General features: G+C 47.5%; 1 protein-coding gene across 8 annotated transcripts in view; it reads left to right on the top strand.

Annotated features, from left to right (window-relative positions):
- The window catches only part of CIT (citron rho-interacting serine/threonine kinase), a 189,867-nt gene extending 169,094 nt beyond the window's left edge, over positions 1 to 20,773 (top strand). For 4 of the 8 annotated variants that reach the window (XM_024256949.3, XM_063712267.1, XM_054528305.2 and 1 more), the window contains 8 exons: positions 1,857 to 1,949; positions 4,644 to 4,752; positions 4,854 to 4,982; positions 5,772 to 5,852; positions 8,543 to 8,621; positions 8,759 to 8,938; positions 16,151 to 16,451; positions 18,318 to 20,773. In XM_024256949.3, coding sequence (XP_024112717.2) covers positions 1,857 to 1,949; positions 4,644 to 4,752; positions 4,854 to 4,982; positions 5,772 to 5,852; positions 8,543 to 8,621; positions 8,759 to 8,938; positions 16,151 to 16,451; positions 18,318 to 18,341 — 996 coding nt within the window. In that variant the 3' untranslated portion in view covers positions 18,342 to 20,773. Of the gene's footprint in view, positions 1 to 1,856; positions 1,950 to 4,643; positions 4,753 to 4,853; positions 4,983 to 5,771; positions 5,853 to 8,542; positions 8,622 to 8,758; positions 8,939 to 16,147; positions 16,452 to 18,317 lie in introns of all 8 variants that reach the window. The other 4 variants (XM_024256948.3, XM_024256947.3, XM_002823846.6 and 1 more) reach the window with 1 other exon arrangement.
- Positions 20,774 to 21,062: the final 289 nt, after the last annotated feature.

Raw genomic sequence — 21,062 nt, 5'->3', positions numbered from 1 at the left:
TGCCTGTGAACTTAAAAGTTAAAGTAGAAAATAGTAAAAAAGAGTGTTTGTGGGTATATATACATGTACATGTATAACTTTAATTAAGTCTGAATCAGGTGTTTATAGACCCCCTGAGGCTACTGGCGTTCTGCTGTTGAAAACCATCGCATTTTGCCCCTCAGAAGAGAGCACACTGCACGTTTGTTCATTCAGCTGCTCAATCAACATTTTTTTTTTTTTTGACACAGAGTCTTGCTCTGTCACTCAGGCTGGAGCACAGCGGCACGATCTTGGCTCACTGTAGCCTCCGCCTCCCGGCTTTAAGCGATTTGCTCGCTTCAGCCTCCCAAGTAGCTGGGACTACAGGCATGCACCATCATGGCAGGCCAATTTTTGTATTTTTAGTAGAGACAGGGTTTGACCATGTTGGCCAGGCTAGTCTCGAACTCCTGGCCTCAAGTGATCCACCCACCTCGGCCTCCCAAAGTGCTGGGATTACATGGGATTACAGGCATGAGCCACTGCACCTGGCCAAATTTTTTTTTTTTTTTTTTTTTTGAGACAGAGTCTCACTCTGTCACCCAGGCTGGAATGCAGTGGTGTGATCTTGGCTCACTGCAGCCTCTGCCTCCCGGGTTCAAGTGATTCTCCTGCCTCAGCCTCCCGAGTAACTGGGATTACAGGCATGCACCACCATGCCCAGCTAACAAAAATTAGTTTTTTAAATTAGAAATTATTTTCATTCTAATATCTGAACTGTTCAAAAAATGTATGGAACATATACGTAAATCCTAAAGCCTAATAATGTCGTAAGCATCCACACACTCACTACTCAGTCCAAGAAATAGAACATTGCTAACAATTTCCCTTTTCTTGTGTGTGCCTCCCTCATCCCGGCCCATCTTCATTCACCCACTGTACCAGCTGCTGACCTTCATGCCAGGACTGATTTGAGCAGTAAGCCTCATTTGGTGAATGATAAACATCTGGTTGTAGCAGGAGACGTAAAAGGGTTTCAGCTGTTCTGGAAAAAAAGAGTTTTGATGTAGAACTCTGCACGTGTATGAGTTCTTAGCTAAGAACTTTTCCTTTTGGATTGAAATTTTCTCTAAATGTGGGCCGGGTGTGGTGGTTCACACTTGTAATCCCAGCACTTTGGGAGGCGGAGGCAGGTGGATCACTTGAGGCCAGGAGTTCGAGACCAGCCTGGCCAACATGGCAAAACCCCATCTGTACTTAAAATACAAAAATCGGCCAGGCATGGTGGTGCACGCCTGTAGTCCCAGCTACTTGGGAGGCTGAGGTGGGAGAATCGCTTGAAGCCAGGAGGTGGAGGCTGCAGTGAGCCGAGATCATGCCACTGCACTCCAGCCTGGGCAACAGAGTGAGACTCTGTCTCAAAAAAAAAGAAATTTTCTCTAAATTCGTTTAGCAGTCTCTACCACCTTTCCTCTCCTCTCCCTCATTCTGTCTTCTCCCTCCTCACAAGGTAAGCTTGTCAAAAGATTCTGTCTCCAGCAGAAGGCACATGTGTGGGAAAGGTGTGTGGTGTCAGGTGCCTCCCTGAGGCCTTCTCCGGATCCCAGGTAAAGCCTTGGTTCTCGACCAGGGGTAGTTCTGCCTTACCAGGGGACATTTGGTAATGGCTCGAGACATTTTTGATTGTCACAGATTGAAGTGCTGCAGGCATCTAGTGGGTCAAGGCCAGGGATACTGCTCATATCCTGCGATGCCCAGGACAGCCCTCCCCCCACCAAACAGAATGATCTGGTCTGAATCATCAATAGCGCTGAGCTTGAGAGCTTTTCCTAGTTTTGCCCCACAGCCGGTATCACACTGGTGACAGTCTTTTTCTTTTCTTGGTTGCTTTTCAGATTGAGAACGGGCTCTGCATCTGTGCAGCCATGCCCAGCAAAGTCGTCATTCTCCGCTACAACGAAAACCTCAGCAAATACTGCATCCGGAAAGTAAGTCCTGGGCCTTGCCTTGGTTGAATGTGGGAAAGCCGGTCCTGCTCTCTCAGCGAGCCAGTGTGGAAAGTGCACTGTCCTGGGATGCAGTCTGTACTGGGTTCCTTCCACCCCACCCGCCTTTAGCCTGGGGTGACCTCTGTCACGAGCGAGATCCTTCCTTTGTGGAGGATCTTCCAGGGCCACTAGTAGCTGCGGTTTCCCTCCTGCTTTTCTTCTCACATTTGCAAACTGCCTCCCCATTCAGCCCAGTGAATTCAACCTTTTGTTAGAACAGAAAGTTGACTGATAGGAAAAACCAGTGGAAAAAAAAGGAGGGGCTCTTTCTAAGACGCTAGCAGTTCCAGGTAGCACTTATCAGAATCTTTCTCGAATTCTAGGAGTCTATTAATATAACCTTCTGGAATAACCAGTGCTAGCACTATTTTGGTATGTAATTAGGGAGCTGCTGCTTCTCGGAGCAGTGAGCTGTGATGATGACTGCAGTGTGGACGAGATGTGTGTTAGATCCTTAAATCTGCCTGGCTTCTGGAGAATGCTGTCTGATGTCCCTACCTAAGAGTGTCTCACTCCTCCTAAGCCTGATATATTTCTGGTGCTTTCATGATTAGTTTCAAAAATGAAATGAGGCCGGGCACGTTGGCTCACGCCTATAATCCCAGCACTTTGGGAGGCCGAGGAGGGTGGATCACTTGAGGTCAGGAGTTTGAGACCAGCCTGGCCAACATGGTGAAACCCTGTCTCTACTAAAAATACAAAAATTAGCCGGGCATGGTGGTGGGTGCTTGTTATCCCAGCTACTTGGGAGGCAGAGGCAGGAGAATTGCATAAACCTGGGAGGCGGAAGTTGCAGTGAACCGAGATTGCACTATTGCACTCCAGCCTGGGCAACAGAGGAAGACTCCATCTCAAAAAAAAAAAAAAAAAATGTGGAACGGGTACGGTGGCTCATGCCTGTAATCCTAGCACTTTGGGAGGCTGAGGTGGGCGGATCACAAGATCAGGAGATCGAGACCATCCTGGCTAACATGGTGAAACCTCGTCTCTACTAAAAATACAAAAAATTAGCCAGGCGTGGTGGCGGGTGCCTGTGGTCCCAGCTACTCGGGAGGCTGAGGCAGGAAAATGGCGTGAACCCGGGAGGCGGAACTTTCAGTGAGCCGAGGTCGTGGCACTGCACTCCAGCCTGGGCGACAGAGTGACACTCTGTCTCAAAAAAAAAAAAAAAAGTGAAATGAAGGGTGAATAATATATAAGGGTCATTACATGTTAGAGAAACTGTTCCATTCTGGGCAGGGTGGTGTTAGTTTAGTTGGTGTATTCATTGAGTGCCCACCCTATCGGGGACTGAACTGGCTGTTTTACAAGCACGTTTCACCGCAGTTCTGAAAAGCAGAGACAGTTATTCCCAATTTTCAGGTAAGACAACTGAAGCTGGCAGAAAATCCTCAGTTACAAAGTTGAGACCAAAACTGAAGTTTGATTTTTTTTCCTACCATTTCACTATATCATGCTTCCTCAAAGTTTTCCCATACTTAGTAGGTGACCAAGAAATATTCAGTGATGATGATAATGCTCACTAGAATTTGAACTGTTAGCTTCAGGAAAATTCTCAGAAATCACCGCTTCTTTATGATTCCCGGCCACACATTTTGAATAGGTGTGCCTGGTTTTTTGATGACATTAGGATTGGCCTAAAAACAACTAAAAATAATCAGGAAGCAGGTAATTAAGATGACAATAATGATGATCATGATGATGACTGCATAGGTAGTATAGGTTCAAACTAGAAACTTAGAAGCTAGCAAAAAGAAGGAAACCAAAACCATTGCTGCTGACCACCACTGTGAATAGTTGGTGTATTTTTCCTGTCTTTTTTTTCCCTTCTGATAAGAATGTTGTATTGTTCAAGTTCTGTCTCTTCATTGGAATGCTGTTTCTTTCTTTTCTTTCTTTTTTTTTTGAGATGGAGTTTTGTTCTTGTCGCCCAGGCTGTAATACAGTGGGCACGATCTCAGCCCACTGCAACCTCTGCCTCCCAGGTTTGAGCGATTCTCCTGCCTCAGCCTCCTGAGTAGCTGGGATCACAGGTGCACACCACCACACCTGGCTAATTTTTTGTATTTTTAGTAGAGACGAGGTTTCACCATGTTGGCCAGGCTGGTCTCGAACTCCTGACCTCAGGTGATCCACCCGCCTCAGCCCCCCAAAGTACTGGGATTACAGGTGTGAGCTACTGCGCCCAGCCTGGAATGGTGTTTCTGACCCTGCCTTTTTTTAGCTGCAGTTTGACCTTGTCTTCTTAGTTTTGGGTTGCATGGAACAATAGGAAGAGATAACAAATGGATCACTGTTCATCCTGAGAGGCATGAAAGGTGAATGGGGCGTGTGCAGTGACTCAAGCTTGTAATTCTGATGCTTTGGGAGGCTGAGGTGGGAGGATTGCTTGAGCTCAGGAGTTTGAGGCTGCAGTGAGCTATGATCGCACCACTGCACTGTAACCTAGGTGACAGAGTGAGACCTTGTCTCCAAAAAAAAAAAGATGAATGGCTTTCTATGACAACCTGAACAAGCTTGGTGACAGTGTTCTCCAGGGCTTGGCTAGATGCTGTAGGCAGAAGCAGAACAGCTGTGGACCTTGGCTGCCCTGTGTTACCTCTCTTGTCCTTCTCTTCTGCTCTCATGTCTCAGGAGATAGAGACCTCAGAGCCCTGCAGCTGTATCCACTTCACCAATTACAGTATCCTCATTGGAACCAATAAATTCTACGAAATCGACATGAAGCAGTACACGCTCGAGGGTAGGACCTGCCTCCTCTTACCCACCCACCCACCCACGGCTCAGGCCGCGCTGAGACTCAGAACTCACTCCTGAAGCCCCGCTTCTCGCCTGCCTTTACAGAATTCCTGGATAAGAATGACCATTCCTTGGCACCTGCTGTGTTTGCCGCCTCTTCCAACAGCTTCCCTGTCTCGATCGTGCAGGTGAACAGCGCAGGGCAGCGAGAGGAGTACTTGCTGTGTTTCCACGGTGAGTTGTGGCTGTGCCCACTGCCCTTTTGGGTCCTCATGGACACTAGGGACCCATGAGGGGTTGGAGGAAGGTACGTGGAGCTCTGGGGCAGGATAGGTTTGACTGTGGGGACAGAGAATGTCCTTCCAGCACCACCAAGTCCCCTTGGGGATGCTTCTCTCCATCACCAGATACTAGCGTGGTCTAACTCTATCACATTCTCTCCAAAGAGCAGGCAGTTTTTTCCTCATCCATCCCTTGCTCTTTCTTTCTCTCCCTTTCATTTCTCTTACTCTGTCCTCATTTCGTCCTCTGCTCTCCTCCCCTCCCCTCCCCTCCCTTCCCCTCCCATCCCATCCTTCTATCTGTCTTTTTCTTTGTTTCATTCTTTCTTTTCTTTCTTTCTTGGGTCCTCCCCTCCCCCTCCCCATCCCCTCCCCTCCCCTTCCCTTCTTTCCTGAGTCTTTCCGTCTTTCGCTGTCTATCCTCCTTCCTCCGGATCGCTTCATTCCCCTCTCTCTCTGTCTCTTTCTCTTTCCCTCTCCTCCTCTTATTCCTTTCCTTCTTTTCACTTGAGTTCTCTTTCTTTAATAAAATTTAATAAATTAAAATAAATTAAATTTAAAAAGTCCCTCATTTTTAATAAAGCTGAGAGCTGGCTCAGCAGAGGGCCTCTTGGTTTTCACAGTCAGTCCCATCTGGCCAGGGGTCCCTGGGCTCTGCTCCTTATTCTTCCATCACCATGTGTGTCGCTGATGCCCCTGCTCTTGGCTGTGCTAATGCCTGCGTGCTCTTGACACCTTGCAGAATTTGGAGTGTTCGTGGATTCTTACGGAAGACGCAGCCGCACAGACGATCTCAAGTGGAGTCGCTTACCTTTGGCCTTTGGTACGTGAGGCTCAATGTGGGGGCTTCTCTTTTGCCAGCAGCTGATGTCCTGGAAAAGAATTGCAGCTGGGTGTGGTGGCTCACGCCTGTAATCCTGACACTTTGGGAGGCCGAGGCGGGTGGATCATGAGGTCAGGAGTTTGAGACCAGCCTGACCAACATGGTGAAACCCCGTGTCTACTAAAAATACAAAAATTAGCCGGGCGTGGTGGCGTGTGCCTGTAGTCCCAGCTACTCAGGAAGCTGAGGCAGGAGAATTGCTTGAACCCAGGAGGCGGAGGTTGCAGTGAGCCGAGATCACGCCACTGCACTCCAGCCTGGGTGACAAAGCAAGACTCTGTCCCAAAAAAAAAACAAAAAAAAACCGCAATGCAAGTGGAAATTTTTTTTTTTGGCCTAAGCACTGTGCATGTGAATTCCATTAGATACCAAGTGCCATGTGTAACAGTCACCCGGAGAACTGTTCATGGAAAGATTCTGAGGCTTGATGAAGAGCTGCCTACGCCAGATTCACCAGCCCACAGTCCCAGCCCTGGGAAATATTTGCTAGGCTGTCATGATAGAAAGGAGCCCCATTCCCTGTGGATTTATTTCAGTCATTTCCAAAGGCTGCAGAGTGTCCCATGGCATAACTGAGCACCTGTTCACTTAACCAGTTCTAATTAGGCAAAGCATTAAGGCCATGCCTGTTTTGTTTGTAAGTGTGAACAACACTGCGATGAACATCCTTGTACTAATCTTTTTGTACTTGTTAGATAGCACCCCCTGATTATAAGCTCCTAAAAGTGGAACTGTTGGATCAAAGACTAAACACACACATACATACAAGTATGTACATACGTATCTGTGTGAATGTTCTGAAATGCCGTCATGGCCCAGATACCCTTCGAGGCTATTTTGTTTCTCTCTTGCTGCATAACAAGCCATCTGAAAGCTTAGTGACTTCAAACAACAGCTTATCATTGGCCCCAACTCCGTGGCTTGACTGGACAGTTCTGCTTCATGTCGTATCAGCAGGGCCACTGGGACAACTAGAAAGCCCAAGACAGGCTCACAAACATGGCACGCAATGAGTGCTGGCCATAATGTGGGCGCTCAGCTGCAACTGGTGGCTGGAGGCCTTGTTGCTTTCCACGCTGGCTTCTTCCAAGAATATAGAAGCAGAAGCTGGCAAGCCTGCTCACTTCCACCACGATCTACTGGTTAGAGCAGACTGCAGAGTCAGCCCAGATTCAAGGCCAGGGAACTGCACCAGGGCACGCATACCAGAACCCATGACTTTAAAAGTCTAATACCAAGTCTTGCCACAAGGAATAATAGTGCTTTTTCCCTTTAAGGCAGAAAACATTTCCAGTCCTGTCTGCTCTAGTTTCAGTGACACTGTCATGCAGACATAGAGTATTAAGAAGACCAGCAATGTCTAAATATCTGTGAACCCAGTCTTTTTTTTTAAATAGAACCCAGACTTTTTTTTTTTTTTTTTTGAGTTGGATTTTCACTCTTGTTGCCCAGGCTGTAGTGCAATGGCGCAATCTCAGCTCACTGCAACCTCTACCTCCCAGGTTCAAGTGATTCTCCTGCCTCAGCCTCCCAAGTAGCTGGGATTACAGGCGCCTGGCACCACACCCGGGTAATTTTTTGTATTTTTAGTAGAGACAGGGTTTCACCATGTTGGCCAGGCTGGTCTCGAAATCCTGATCTCAGGTGATCCACCCGCCTTGGCCTCCCGAAGTGCTGGGATTACAGGCATGAGCCACCGCGCCCAGCCCGAACCCAGTCTTTTTTAAAATGGAATTCTTTGAAGATGTTTACAATCAGTTTTAAAAGGTATACAATGAAAAGTCTCACCCAGAGAGTCCATCTCCCAAATTCTCCATCCCTATTCCTCCAAAGAAAAAAAAGCTCCTATGAGTTTCTTGTCCTTCCAGTACTTTATGCAAATACTAGCACATAAAATATATATATTCTTTTTCCCAGCTTTTTAAAAATCAGTAAGGCAGAATACTTCCCACATGATTCTGAACCTTGCTTTTTGCACTGAGCAGTGTACCTTGGGCATTGTTTCATATCTGTACAAAGAGAGCCTTTTCATGCATGTTTACAGCTGCACAGAATTCCATAGATGTATTATAATTTTATTTATTTATTTTTTTTGAGATGGAGTCTCCCTCTGTTGCCCAGGTCGGAGTGCAGTGGTGCCATCTCAGCTTACTGCAACCTCTGCCTCTTGGGTTCAAGTGATTCTCCCGCCTCAGCCTCCTGAGTAGCTGGGATTACAGGTGTACACCACCATGCCTGGCTAATTTTTGTATTTTTAGTAGAGATGGGGTTTCACCATGTTGGCCAGGCTGGTCTCGAACTCCTGACTTCAGGTGATCCACCCACCTTGGCCTCCCAAAGTGCTTGGTATTACAGGCGTGAACCACCACGCCCAGCCAGATGTATTATAATTTATTTAGCCAATCCCTACACTGTACACCTGAGTTGTTTTCCATCTTCTGCTGTAACAAACCACATGGCAGTGAATATCCTCGAACATGCATGACTATTCTGGTGCATAGATATGTATTTGTTGGGTGAGTTGCTTTACACAGGATTGCTGGGTCAAAGAATGCATTGCGGCCGGATTTTGATTTTCCCTCTTTTCACCATTCTTTGGCCCACACTGTGCCTGCATGGTGATCACACAGCCTACAGAGAACCCTATCTGTTTGTGACCCACTTCAACTCACTCGAAGTAATTGAGATCCAGGCACGCTCCTCAGCAGGGTAAGCATTGTCCTCTCATGCGTGGAAAACCTCAGCTGTTGGGGTAGGTGTTGGGGCCAGCCGCATGTTCCTTCCTAACCTGCCTAGCAATGGAGGTAGCCTGCAATGTAGGTAACTGGAACTCTGGGACTCTGCAGGACCCCTGCCCGAGCGTACCTGGACATCCCGAACCCGCGCTACCTGGGCCCTGCCATTTCCTCAGGAGCGATTTACTTGGCGTCCTCATACCAGGATAAATTAAGGGTCATTTGCTGCAAGGGAAACCTCGTGAAGGAGTCCGGCACTGAACACCACCGAGGCCCGTCCACCTCCCGCAGGTAACCAGCTTCTCCTCTTCCTCAGTACCAGGGGCAACGTGCTTTTCTGCAAGGCAAAAGGAAATGATACTAAACCAGTAGAATGTTTCCCAATCTTCATTTTGTTCTTGAGCTCAAACCACTCATTTGTTTGTGACCTGCGGCACTGAAATGACACAGACCTTTGTGAGCATCAGGAGAATTAGAAAATACCATGTTGTAAAAGTCAGAGGGGAGAGGTCTGATCTTTCTCTCCTGGGTATTTTCATTGGCTTGGTGAGAAATGGAGCACAAATTAGGCATTTATTGCTTTAGCAGGTATTCTGCGGTCCTAGTTGTTGGGCTTGTGGGGGAGGGAGAATGGTGAATAAAGCAGATGTAGCCCCTCCCTGATGGCACTCACAGCCCAGTGCGAGAGATGCCGGCAATCAGAGATCAGGGCATGGAAGGATGAGGCCCTGATGGGGTGGTTTAAAGCCTGGACGTGGAGGTGAGGGAGGATTTCCCATCAGATATGAGGTGGGGGCAGGGGGACCAGTGAGGGGTGCTCAGGCAGGAGGGAAGGCAAGCCATGCCTGGAGGTCCAGAGGTGTGAGGTTGTGAGAGCAGGTCAGGGACTCCCGGCCAGCCTGGTGCCTTCCCTGGAATGCGAGACCTCCTGAACAGGATTGGACTCAAACAGCCATTGATAAAGAAGCAGTTAAATAAAGTACAGCCCTGGGAAGGAATGTCGTGCAGGCATCTGAGGAAAAATGAATGAAGAACTCACACTGACATGGAGCAATCGCCAAGACACATCAAGGTACAGGAGAGTATGCAGAATATGCTGCCACTTGTATTAAAAAGGAGGGAGGTGGTGCGGTGGCTCACGCCTGTAATCCCAGCACTTTGGGAGGCCAGGGCCGGCAGATCACTTGAGCCCAGGAGTTCAAGACCAGCCTGGGCAATGTGGTAAAACCCCGTCTCTACAAAAAATACAAAAATTAGCCAGGTGTGGTGGTGTGTGCCTGTAATCCCAGCTACTCTGGAGGCTGAGGTGGCGGGCACTGCTTGAGCCCGGGAGGCGGAGGTTGCCGTGAGCTGAGATCACGCCACTGTACTCCAGCCTGGGCACAGAGTGAGACCCTATCTCAAAACCAAAAAAGGATGGGAAGGGCACTTCCAGAATTTCAGAGTAAGGACCTCTGATAACCTGTTTCTCCATAAAAGCAACGGGACCACTGGCAATTATCAAAATCAACTTTTCAGAGCTTTGGAAATTAACCCTAGCCCTTTGAGTGGTCACTCTCGAGGCAGGGTCAAACCAAAAGAGTCAGGAAAACATGAGTATTTGGCACCTCTGCTTTTCCAGCAAGTTCCTGGGATCAAAAGCACATTGAACAAGCATGTTACAAAAAAAGGCCTCTTCTTAAAAGGCATTCTTTTTAAATTTTATTTTTTAAATTTTACTTCTTTTTGAATTGATAATCTAATCACAGGGCACAGAATTCAAAGGATAAGAAAGGTGTACAGTACAAAGCCTCCTTCTGGGTCTCTCTTACCTCCTAACCCTCCTCATTCCCTCTCCCCAGGTCCCCACCTGGGAGGGAACCAATTTTTTGAAGTTTTTGTGTTTCTGTTTAGGGATCCTTTATGCCGATACAGCCAGCCCTCTCTATCTATAGGTTAATAACGCCTCTGTAGATTCAATAAACCATGGATTGAAAATATTTGAACAAATAATTGTGTTTGTACTGCACATGTTCAGGCTTTTACAAATTGTCATTATTCCCTAAACAATACAGTATAACAGCTATTTACAGAGCATTTCCATCGTATTAGGTGTTATAAGTAATCTAGAGATGATTTAAAGTGTACAACAGGATGTGTATAGGTTATATGCAAATACAGTCCCCCTACTTTTTTTTTTGGGACAGGGTCTCTGTCTTCTAAGCTGGAATGCAGTGGTACCAGCTCACTGCAGCCTCGACCTCCCTGGGCTCAGGTGATCCTCCCACCTCAGCCTGCTGAGTAGCTGGGATTACAGGTGTGCGCCACCACACCCGGCTAATTTTTGTATTTTTTTCCGAGATGGAGTTTTACTGTGTTGCCCAGGCTGGTCTCAAACTCCTGGGCTCGAGTGATCCGCCCGCCTTTGCCTCCCAAAGTGCTAGGTTTATAGGCATGAAGCACTGCATCTGGCCCTACACCATTTAATATAAGAGATGTGAGCATCCATAGATTTTGGTATCCACAGGAAGTCCTGGAAGCAGTCCCCCAGGCCACCAAGGGACAACTGTACAACCAAATGTACAGAGTCAGATCCACTACCCTGAGAATAGATCTTTTCCATGGAGTGTAGCTAGGCAGGTCAGATAGTGACAGTTTTCTGGGGATGGGGCTTTTTGGGGAGCTTCAATCCTGATCTGCTTCCTCCAGTGGCTACTAGACTGCTGGTTTTCACAGCTACTGTGGTTCCAAGGACATTGGTTTCAACTCTTCCGCAGATCTGGGGAGAGGGGAGTGGGTATGGGGCAAGTTAAAACGTCACAAACCATTCGGTTCTTGCTGAGATTCCTTTGTTTTTCTTGCATAAACACTCTTTGAATTGTTGCAGCCTTTTTTGCAACATGCTTGTTCAGTGTGGTTTTGATCCCAGGAACTTGCTGGAAAAGCAGAGGTGCCAAATACCCACGTGCTCCTGACTCTTTTGGTTTGACCCTGCCTCGAGAGTGGCTGCGCAAAGGGCTAGGGTTAATTTCCAGAGCTCTGAAAAGTTGATTTTGACAATTGCCAGTGATCTTGTTGCTTTTATGGAGAAACAGGTTGTCAGAAGTCCTTAGTCTGGCATTCTGGAAGTGCCCTTCCCCTCCTTGTTTTTTGTTTTTGTTTTTTTTTTTTGAGGTAGGGTCTTACTCTGTTGTCCAGGCTGGAGTACAGTGGTGTGATCTCGGCTCACTGCAACCTCCGCCTCCTGGGCTCAAGAGAGCCCCCGACTTCAGTCTCCCCATGAGTAGCTGGGACTACAGGCGCCCGCCACCACACCTGCCTAATTTTTCTATTTTTTGTAGAGACAGGGTTTTACCACATTGCCCAGGCTGGTCTTGAACTCCTGGGCTCAAGCAATTTGCCCGCCCTGGCCTCCCAAAGTGCTGGGATTACAGGTGTGGGCCACTGCACGCAACCACCCCTCCTTTTTTTAATACAAGTGGCAGCATATTCTGCATACTCTCCTGTACCTTGATGTGTCTTGGCGATTGCTCCGTGTCAGTGTGAGAAGTAGTTCTTCATTCATTTCTCCCCAGATGCCTGCACAACCTTCCTTATCAGGGCTGTACCTTAATTCCTTTAACTGCTTCCTCATTAATGGCTGTTCGAGTTGTCTCCAGTCTGTTGCTGCAATAAATGACTTTCTCCTTACGTCATTTTACATGCTGAGGAATCTATCTGTAGGATAAATTCCTAGAAAAGGAATGAATGGGTGACGGCTGCTGTGCATTTGTAAATCTGAGGGACAGTGTGGAGTTTTCTGCCCTGGAGGCTCCTCCCATTTGCCATCCCACCAGCTGCATGTGGAAGTGGGACTGGCCTCGTCTTGACACAGTGCTAGGAGCTAGATCCAGCTCGAGGTGTAGGAAGTTTGAAACCTTGGCCTGCAAAGAAGGTCTGAGATTATTTAACCCAGGGAATAAATGACCTAAGATAATCTTCTGGATTATTATAAGGTGTGTCTACCTTATAAATAGTTATGTGGATTCCATACCATGTGCCTGACATAACATCTGTGGCTGGGGGTACAGAGATGTAGAAAGCATTGTTCTTATATTCCAGGGGCCCATAATTTGGTGGAAGAACCACAGCTAATATTACAAACTACCAAGATCTTCGGCAAGACTGTCCTAATGAATAGTCTCTCTTTTGTTGATGTATAGGAGTTAATTAATCTGAAATGTTTGGTTAGTGTGGTTTTAACCTGAGGAACTTGCTGAAAAACCAGAAGTGCCAATAATTAAATGCTCCTAACTCTTGGCTTGGCCCTGCTTCAAGAGTGACTGCTTAGGGCGCCACAGTCCTCCCCTGAAAATGTCTAGATCTTTTTTAAGTAGTTCCCAAGTCATGCCAGAAACACATTGAAATATTGTAATTAGATTTTTTTCCTCCGTTGCCTCACTAGATAGGTGGCCAGGCACCTTGCTTTTGAGATTATATAGTCTCTCAAAGGAGTTGCTTACTGTGCGATCGAAACAGTTCCAGTTCCTGAGAATGAGGGGCAGAAAAGTGTTTGCTTTCCTGTGGCATGTCTGGAAAATCAGTAGTTGGTTATCTCTTGGCTTACAGAACGATCTTTTGGTCGCTGACTTCTTTGGGCAGTTGAGAACGTAGAAGGTTGGCTTTCTGGGTCTGATTCACTGCAGGCTTCGTTGCCCTGCTCTGTTTAGCAGAGCAGGAAACGTAACTCCTTGCCAAAAAACCATAAAATTGATGTGGTAGATTATGGGTCATTAATGGATAAGGAGATGGAAGACTGCCACTTGGCTTGGAATGACGGGTGTGTTCCTTCCTCCCGTTAATCTCAGCTGACGTCCTGAATGGCCTTCCCTTGAGCAATCCTTCTTCCCCTGGGCAGTGAGCACCTTCTCATTTGTTTTATGATAGTTCCTTGTGGACACATCTTATCATTTCTTTTCCATTACAAGTAGGCTTAATGTAGTTCTCCTACTCGGAATTTAGTTTTTTATTTGTCTTCCAGATTTCAAAGCCATATGGCTACAGATGAATATAAACCTTGATTTCAAGATGTTGAAATCTGAGTTATCTTAAATCTTACTGCTGCAGAGACAGGGGTTCTGGCCTTCTGAGCATTTGTTGTCTGAATCTCCAAACGTTACAGTTGCATGGGAAAGCAAGAGCATGGCATGAAACTATTCACTATGAACTGAGCCCTTATGAAATTATCTCTGCACACCAACTTCTCTGTTATATTGTAGAGGAGGAATTGGCAAACTTTTTCTGCACAGGTTTAGATGGTAAATATTTTCGGCTTTGTGAGCCATATGGTCTCTGTCTCAGCTGCTCAACCCTGTTGTGGTCATGCGGAAGCAGCTGTAAGACAATGCATAACCAGACGGGCATGGCTTCATTCCAATAAAACTTTATTTATAAAAACAAGCATCTTCCAGATTTGGCCCTCAAGCCTGTTCTAGATTCTCTCCTTCCACAATAAGCACTGTCTTTGCTGTCGCTTCTCAGTTATGGACGTTGACAGAAGAGGTTCTGATACAGTTAGACCAATAACTGAAGAAAGAAATGAACAAGTTGATAAAATGATAGCCTCTTCCAACGAGAAGGATTTAAATATCAAGGATTAATATAGTCCTTTGGGAAAACACTTTTCTTTTTTTAATTTTTAGTTTTAGTTTTTTAGAAGCGAGGTCTTGCCATATTGCCCGGGCTGGTCTCGAACTCCTGGGCTCAAGCAATTCTCCTTCCTTAGCCTTCCTAATAGCTAGGACTACAGGCATGCATCACTGTGCCCGGCTTTTTCAAATATTTTTGAAGAGCCTTCTTTAGGATCTCACTGCAAAAGTCCAATGTGTCCAACGTTGATGTCAGAGCATGTTAGCAACAATTTTGTGGAGACAATTAGCACAAAACAAATCATTCTGTGATTCATACTTGGTTCATTTTTGGAATCAGCATGTAATTGCATTGTAATTTAAATACTAAAAATATCTAGCATAAAATAAGTTTATATTCCAAGATAAAGCCTCAATCAAACAAAATATGTTTTCAAGTAATATATTCACTATAATTTTTTTTCCCCCATTTTAAGTAAGGCCTTTTCCAAGCACAAATTATGCTGAGATAACAGGGACCCTAGTACTTTTAGAGCTGATCAAGGGTGGGAAAGAATTGACTCAGAAGGCCACATTTCAGTTCTCTCTGTGTTTCTAGGTCTTACTACATCTTCAGAAAGGGAGTTTGGCCCCTGGGTCTGCTGAAATCTTCATTTGAAATATCCAGGCTAGGAGTGGGTGGAGGATTGGGTTGGGGTGTACAAAAAGGCCCCAGTGTTGTCAACTGTTTGGTTACTAATTATCAACCTTTGAGGCCTGGGACGTTTTCTGAGCCCGCTCTACTGTTTTTGTCTGCCCTGCTTAGTTTCCTGACTCTATCAGGCCTGATCCCTACACCTCTCGGTCGTCTTATTGTCATGACTGAGAACCATCAACCTTCTGAGCATCTGCATTTGCATCAGGTGTCAGAGACTCTTGGAAAGCCACATGGGGGCAGAGGTGACCAAACACCAGGCCCAGGAGTGGGACAGACATGGCAGTTAACAGTGATCAGTACAGGGGTTCTCCAAACTGCTTCCTTGCACTGAGGGCCTTTGTGGGTCCCTGACTTCTGGGTCTTAGCAGGCTGACCTCCTAGTTGAAGAATTCCTTCTGTGCCTTCTAGGCTCTGGGAAATAGTAGGTCAGTAGGATATTATATGGGGCTTATGACATCAAACTGGTCTTTTTTTTTTTTTTTTTTGAGACGGAGTCTCGCTCTTAGGCTGGAGTGCAGTGGTGCGATCTCTGCTCACTGCAACCTCCGCCTCCCTGGTTCAAGCGATTCTCCTGCCTCAGCCTCCTGAGTAGCTGGGACTACAGGCGCACACCAACACGCCAGACTAATTTTTGTATTTTTAGTAGAGACGGGGTTTCACCACGTTGGCCAGGCTGGCCTCGATCTCCTGACCTCGTGATCCACCTGCCTCGGCCTCCCAAAGTGCTGGGATTACAGGTGTGTGCCACTGCACCCGGCCTATCAAACTGGTCTTTATTGGAATCCCAGCTCTACCACTCATTAGCTCAGGCAAGTCACCTAACTCCTGTCTGTCCCCATTTGCTTGCCTGTACAGTGAGGGTCATGCTTGTGCATAGCTCAAGAGCTGCTGTGATGATTTAGTGAGATAATGAGAGATGGCAGGTGAAGAGCTTAGCACAGGCCTGGCACACAGTAGGTGCTCAGTAAATGAAAGCCTGTACTTAGGAAGGTGGATGGTCTTTTGTTGCCATCTTTGCTCTCTTCCCTGTCTTTGCTACCAAAATCAAATGCAGGCAAAGTCCAAAGAACTCCAGGTCTAATCTCTTGAAAAGCAGTGGTGAGGCTGGGTCAAGGAGGGGGGTTGCTCAGGTAAGAAGGAAAATACCCCTCTGGGGTTGTGGCCTCGCAGCTCCCTACGTTCCTCTTATGTCGCCAGCAGCCCCAACAAGCGAGGCCCGCCCACGTACAATGAGCACATCACCAAGCGCGTGGCCTCCAGCCCAGCGCCGCCCGAAGGCCCCAGCCACCCGCGAGAGCCAAGCACACCCCACCGCTACCGCGAGGGGCGGACCGAGCTGCGCAGGGACAAGTCTCCTGGCCGCCCCCTGGAGCGAGAGAAGTCCCCGGGCCGGATGCTCAGCACGCGGAGAGAGCGGTCCCCCGGAAGGCTGTTTGAAGACAGCAGCAGGGGCCGGCTGCCTGCGGGAGCCGTGAGGACCCCGCTGTCCCAGGTGAACAAGGTGAGGCAGCACTCCCAGGCCTGTGTGTCTGTTGCGGAGGCCAGGAGTGACTTGGGGAACTGGGGCCCCCACGGGGCCACTGTTGTATAAAAAAGGAACTCCATGACTGTAATTCGGACTTTGTGAGACACAGGAATTTAGGAAGAAAATGTACGTTAAGAAATAGCTTCCTGGCCGGGCGCGGTGGCTCACGCCTGCAATCCCAGCACTTTGGGAGGCTGAGACGGGTGGATCACGAGGTCAGGAGATCGAGACCATCCTGGCTAATGCGGTGAAACCCCGTCTCTACTAAAAAAATACAAAAAGTTAGCTGGGCGTGGTGGCGGGCGCCTGTAGTCCCAGCTACTCGGGAGGCTGAGGCAGGAGAATGGCGTGAACCCGGGAAGTGGAGCTTGCAGTGAGCTGAGATCCCGCCAATGCTCTCCAGCCTGGGCGACAGAGCGAGACTCCGTCTCAAAAAAAAAAAAAAAAAAAAAAAAAGAGCTTCCTAAGCAAATGGATAACGTGTGTGTAATTAAAAAGGAAAATATTTATGTGTATAACTCATAATAGCCACCAAAAAATGTTTTCCCTTCTCGAGGCAAGTGGTAGCAGTTTCTAGAGATATTCTGTGCATACCAGCAAATATATATATGTGCTGTCCTTTTAAAACCCAAATGATAGCATCCTATCTGAAATGTTCCATGCTTTTTTCAAACATACATATAGATTCACACACATACACACATATGCTTTTTTTTTTTTTTTTTGAGAGAGCTCTGTTACCCAGGCTGGAGTGCACTGGCGTGAGTATAGCTCAAGGCAGCCTCAAACTCCTGGGCTCAAGCGATCCTCTCACTTCAGCCTCCTGAGTAGCTGGGAATATGGGCTGTAGCTACCATGTCTGGCTAACTTTTTCCCCCACTTTTTGTTTGTTTGTTTGTTTTGTTTTGTTTTGTTTTAGAGACAGGGTCTTACTATGTTGCCCAGGCTGGAGTGCAGCGGTGTGATCATAGCTCACCACGGCCTTGAACTCCTGGGCACAAGTGATCCTCCAGCCTCAGCCTCCTGAATAGCTGCGACTACAGGCTCAAGCCACCATCTGTCTGATTCCCACCCCCCACCCCCGCCCTTTTTATTTTTTTTAGAGACAGAATGTCGCTGTGTTGCCCCGGCTGGTCTTGAACTCCTGGGCTCAAGCAGTCCTCCCACCTTGGCCTCCCAAAATGCTGGGATTACAGGCGTGAGTCACCATGCTCAGCCCACACATGTGTATATATAAATTGTTTTTCTGGAAGGCTACACAGAAAGTGTTCACAGTGGTTGCCTTCCAGAAGAACTTTGAACTTTTGGAAATGTTTAAATCATGTGCATGAATGATCTGTGTAATTTTTAGGTTTGCGATCGAGGAAAGGGATGGGTGTTGAAGACCAGGGGCTCCCCCAGGCAGAGCATGGCTCAAGTGCTTGGTGCCTCCTTAGCAGACTAAGCAGGTCAAGGAGCCACCTTTCTGCCATTTGGGGCTGATTTTCTGGCTGGCATTCTCCTTCTGATGCCACCTGCAGTTCACCTGCTGGTAAAGAAAGAAGGAAACACCATCCATATGGCTTCTTATCCCTCCCAATTGACCGATGAAACTGTGTATGTGCATGTGTGTGTGTAACATGCTTACAGCATCGCAGGTACACACACGGCTTTGGGATTTTCCAGTGAGTTTCACTCCCTGGCTTCCCCAGGCTCTGGAGCGGGTGCTGCCCTGCCGAGCACTCACTGCTAGCTGCTGAAGGGGATAGCCCAGGGGCTGCAGATTCCCATTTGCATCATGCAAGGTGAGCACAGCAACTTCTGGCCTCAGATGGCTAACACTCCTCCTCATTTCACTCCTAGGTCTGGGACCAGTCTTCAGTATAAATCTCAGCCAGAAAAACCAACTCCTCATCTTGATCTGCAGGAAAACACCAAACACACTATGGAACTCTGCTGATGGGGACCCAAGCGCCCACGTGCTCAGCCACCCTCTGGCTCAGCGGGGCCCAGACCCACCTCGGCACGGACACCCCTGTCTCCAGGAGGGGCAGGTGGCTGAGGCTCTTCGGAGCTGTCAGCGCCCGGTGCCTGCCCTGGGCACCTCCCTGCAGTCATCTCTTTGCACTTTGTTACTCTTTCAAAGCATTCACAAACTTTTGTACCTAGCTCTAGCCTGTACCAGTTAGTTCATCAAAGGAAACCAACCGGGATGCTAACTACAACATGGTTAGAATCCTAATTAGCTACTTTAAGATCCTAGGATTGGTTGGTTTTTCTTTTTCTTCTTTGTTTCTTTCTTTCTTTTTTTTTAAGACAACAGAATTCTTAATAGATTTGAATAGCAACGTATTTCCTGTTGTAGTCATTTTTAGCTAGATCACATCATCAGGTCTTTGCTACCGAGGCATAGTGTAGAAGAGTCCCGGTCAGTTGGCCAACCTCCCGCAGCCAAGTAGGTTCATCCTTGTTCCTGTTCATTCTCATAGATGGCCCTGCTTTCCCCAGGGTGACATCGTAGCCAAATGTTTACTGTTTTCATTGCCTTTTATGGCCTTGACGACTTCCCCTCCCACCAGCTGAGAATGTATGGAGGTCATCGGGGCCTCAGCTCGGAGGCAGTGACTTGGGGCCAAGGGACCTCGAGATGCTTTCCTTCCCCACCCCCCAGCGTCATCTCCCCAGCCTGCTGTTCCCGCTTTCCATATAGCTTTGGCCAGGAAAGCATGCAATAGACTTGCTCGGAGCCCAGCACTCCTGGGTCTCGGGGTTGGGGAGGGGACGGGGGCACCCACCTCCTTGTCTGTGACGGCGTGTTGTTCCCCACTCTGGGATGGGGAAGAGGCCCGTCGGGAGTTCTGCATGGCGGTTCACTGCATGTGCTGCCCCCTTGGGTTGCTCTGCCAATGTATTAATACCATCCCATAGCTCCTGCCGAATCGAGACCCTCTGACGACTTGCCGACTAACTGGCCACCACAAGCTGCAGTCTGTAGCACTGAACAAACAAAAAACAAAACGCTCAAGCCTTACGACCAGAGAAGGATTTCAGCAAACCACCACCTCCCACTCAGTGTCCCCTCCAAACTTCACACTTCCCTGCCTGCAGAGGATGACTCTGTTCACACCCAATCCGGCGCGGCTCTACCCCACGAAACTGTGACTTTCCAAATGAGCCTTTCCCTAGGGCTAGACCTAAGACCAGGAAGTTTGAGAAAGCAGCCGCAGCTCAACTCTTCCAGCTCCGCCAGGGTTGGGAAGTCCTTAGGTGCAGTGCGGCTCCCACTGGGTCTGCGGACCCTCCTATTAGAGTACGAAATTCCTGGCAACTGGTATAGAACCAACCTAGAGGCTTTGCAGTTGGCAAGCTAACTCGCGGCCTTATTTCTGCCTTTAATCTCCCACAAGGCATCTGTTGCTTTGGGTCCTCCACGACTCTTAGGCCCGCCTCAACAACCCAGGCACCTCCTAGGTAGGCTCAAAGGTAGACCCGTTTCCACCGCAGCAGGTGAACATGACCGTGTTTTCAACTGTGTCCACAGTTCAGATCCCTTTCCAGATTGCAACCTGGCCTGCATCCCAGCTCCTTCCTGCTCGTGTCTTAACCTAAGTGCTTTCTTGTTTGAAACGCCTACAAACCTCCATGTGGTAGCTCCTTTGGCACATGTCCTGCTGTGGCGTTTTATGTGTTGCTTGGAGTCTGTGGGGTCGTACTCCCTCCCCTCCCGTCCCCAGGGCAGATTTGATTGAATGTTTGCTGAAGTTTTTGTCTCTTGGTCCACAGTATTTGAAAAGGTCACTGAAAATTGGTCTTTCAGTCTTGGCATTTCATTTAGGATCTCCATGAGAAATGGGCTTGTTGAGCCCTGAAAATGTATATTGTGTGTCTCATCTGTGAACTGCTTTCTGCTATATAGAACTAGCTCAAAAGACTGTACATATTTACAAGAAACTTTATATTCGTAAAAAAAAAAAAGAGGAAATTGAATTGGTTTCTACTTTTTTATTGTAAAAGGTGCATTTTTCAACACTTACTTTTGGTTTCAATGGTGGTAGTTGTGGACAGCCATCTTCACTGGAGGGTGGGGAGCCCCGTGTGACCACCAAGATGCCAGCAGGAAATACCGTAACACGAAATTGCTGTCAAAAGCTTATTAGCATCAATCAAGATTCTAGGTCTCCAAAAGTACAGGCTTTTTCTTCATTACCTTTTTTATTCAGAACGAGGAAGAGAACACAAGGAATGATTCAAGATCCACCTTGAGAGGAATGAACTTTGTTGTTGAACAATTAGTGAAATAAAGCAATGATCTAAACATGTGTGCTTTAGTGCAATGACCTCTTCTTTTTTTGAGAGACTGTGAAAGAAAAACTATCACCAGCGTGTCAGTGTAGGTGTATTATCATGGATGGGACCTTCTTTACGTTGTGGGGAGGGTTTTCCTCTGGAGTGGGATAGAGGAAGCCACGTGGTGGTTAGGGCACACTGCTATCCTGGAATTAAGCGATTGGTGACATTCTCTGCCAAGAGTGTGACTGTGGAAATTTGGTCAATACTTCCAGTGAACCATGAACTGGCTATTAAGGTCATTTTATAGGACTGCAGAGC

This window comes from Pongo abelii, chromosome 10 (genome assembly GCF_028885655.2).
Source record: "Pongo abelii isolate AG06213 chromosome 10, NHGRI_mPonAbe1-v2.0_pri, whole genome shotgun sequence".
NCBI classification, from domain to species: domain Eukaryota; kingdom Metazoa; phylum Chordata; class Mammalia; order Primates; family Hominidae; genus Pongo; species Pongo abelii.
Note: the sequence above shows the minus strand (reverse complement) of the source record. Positions and strands in the feature narration are given on the sequence as shown.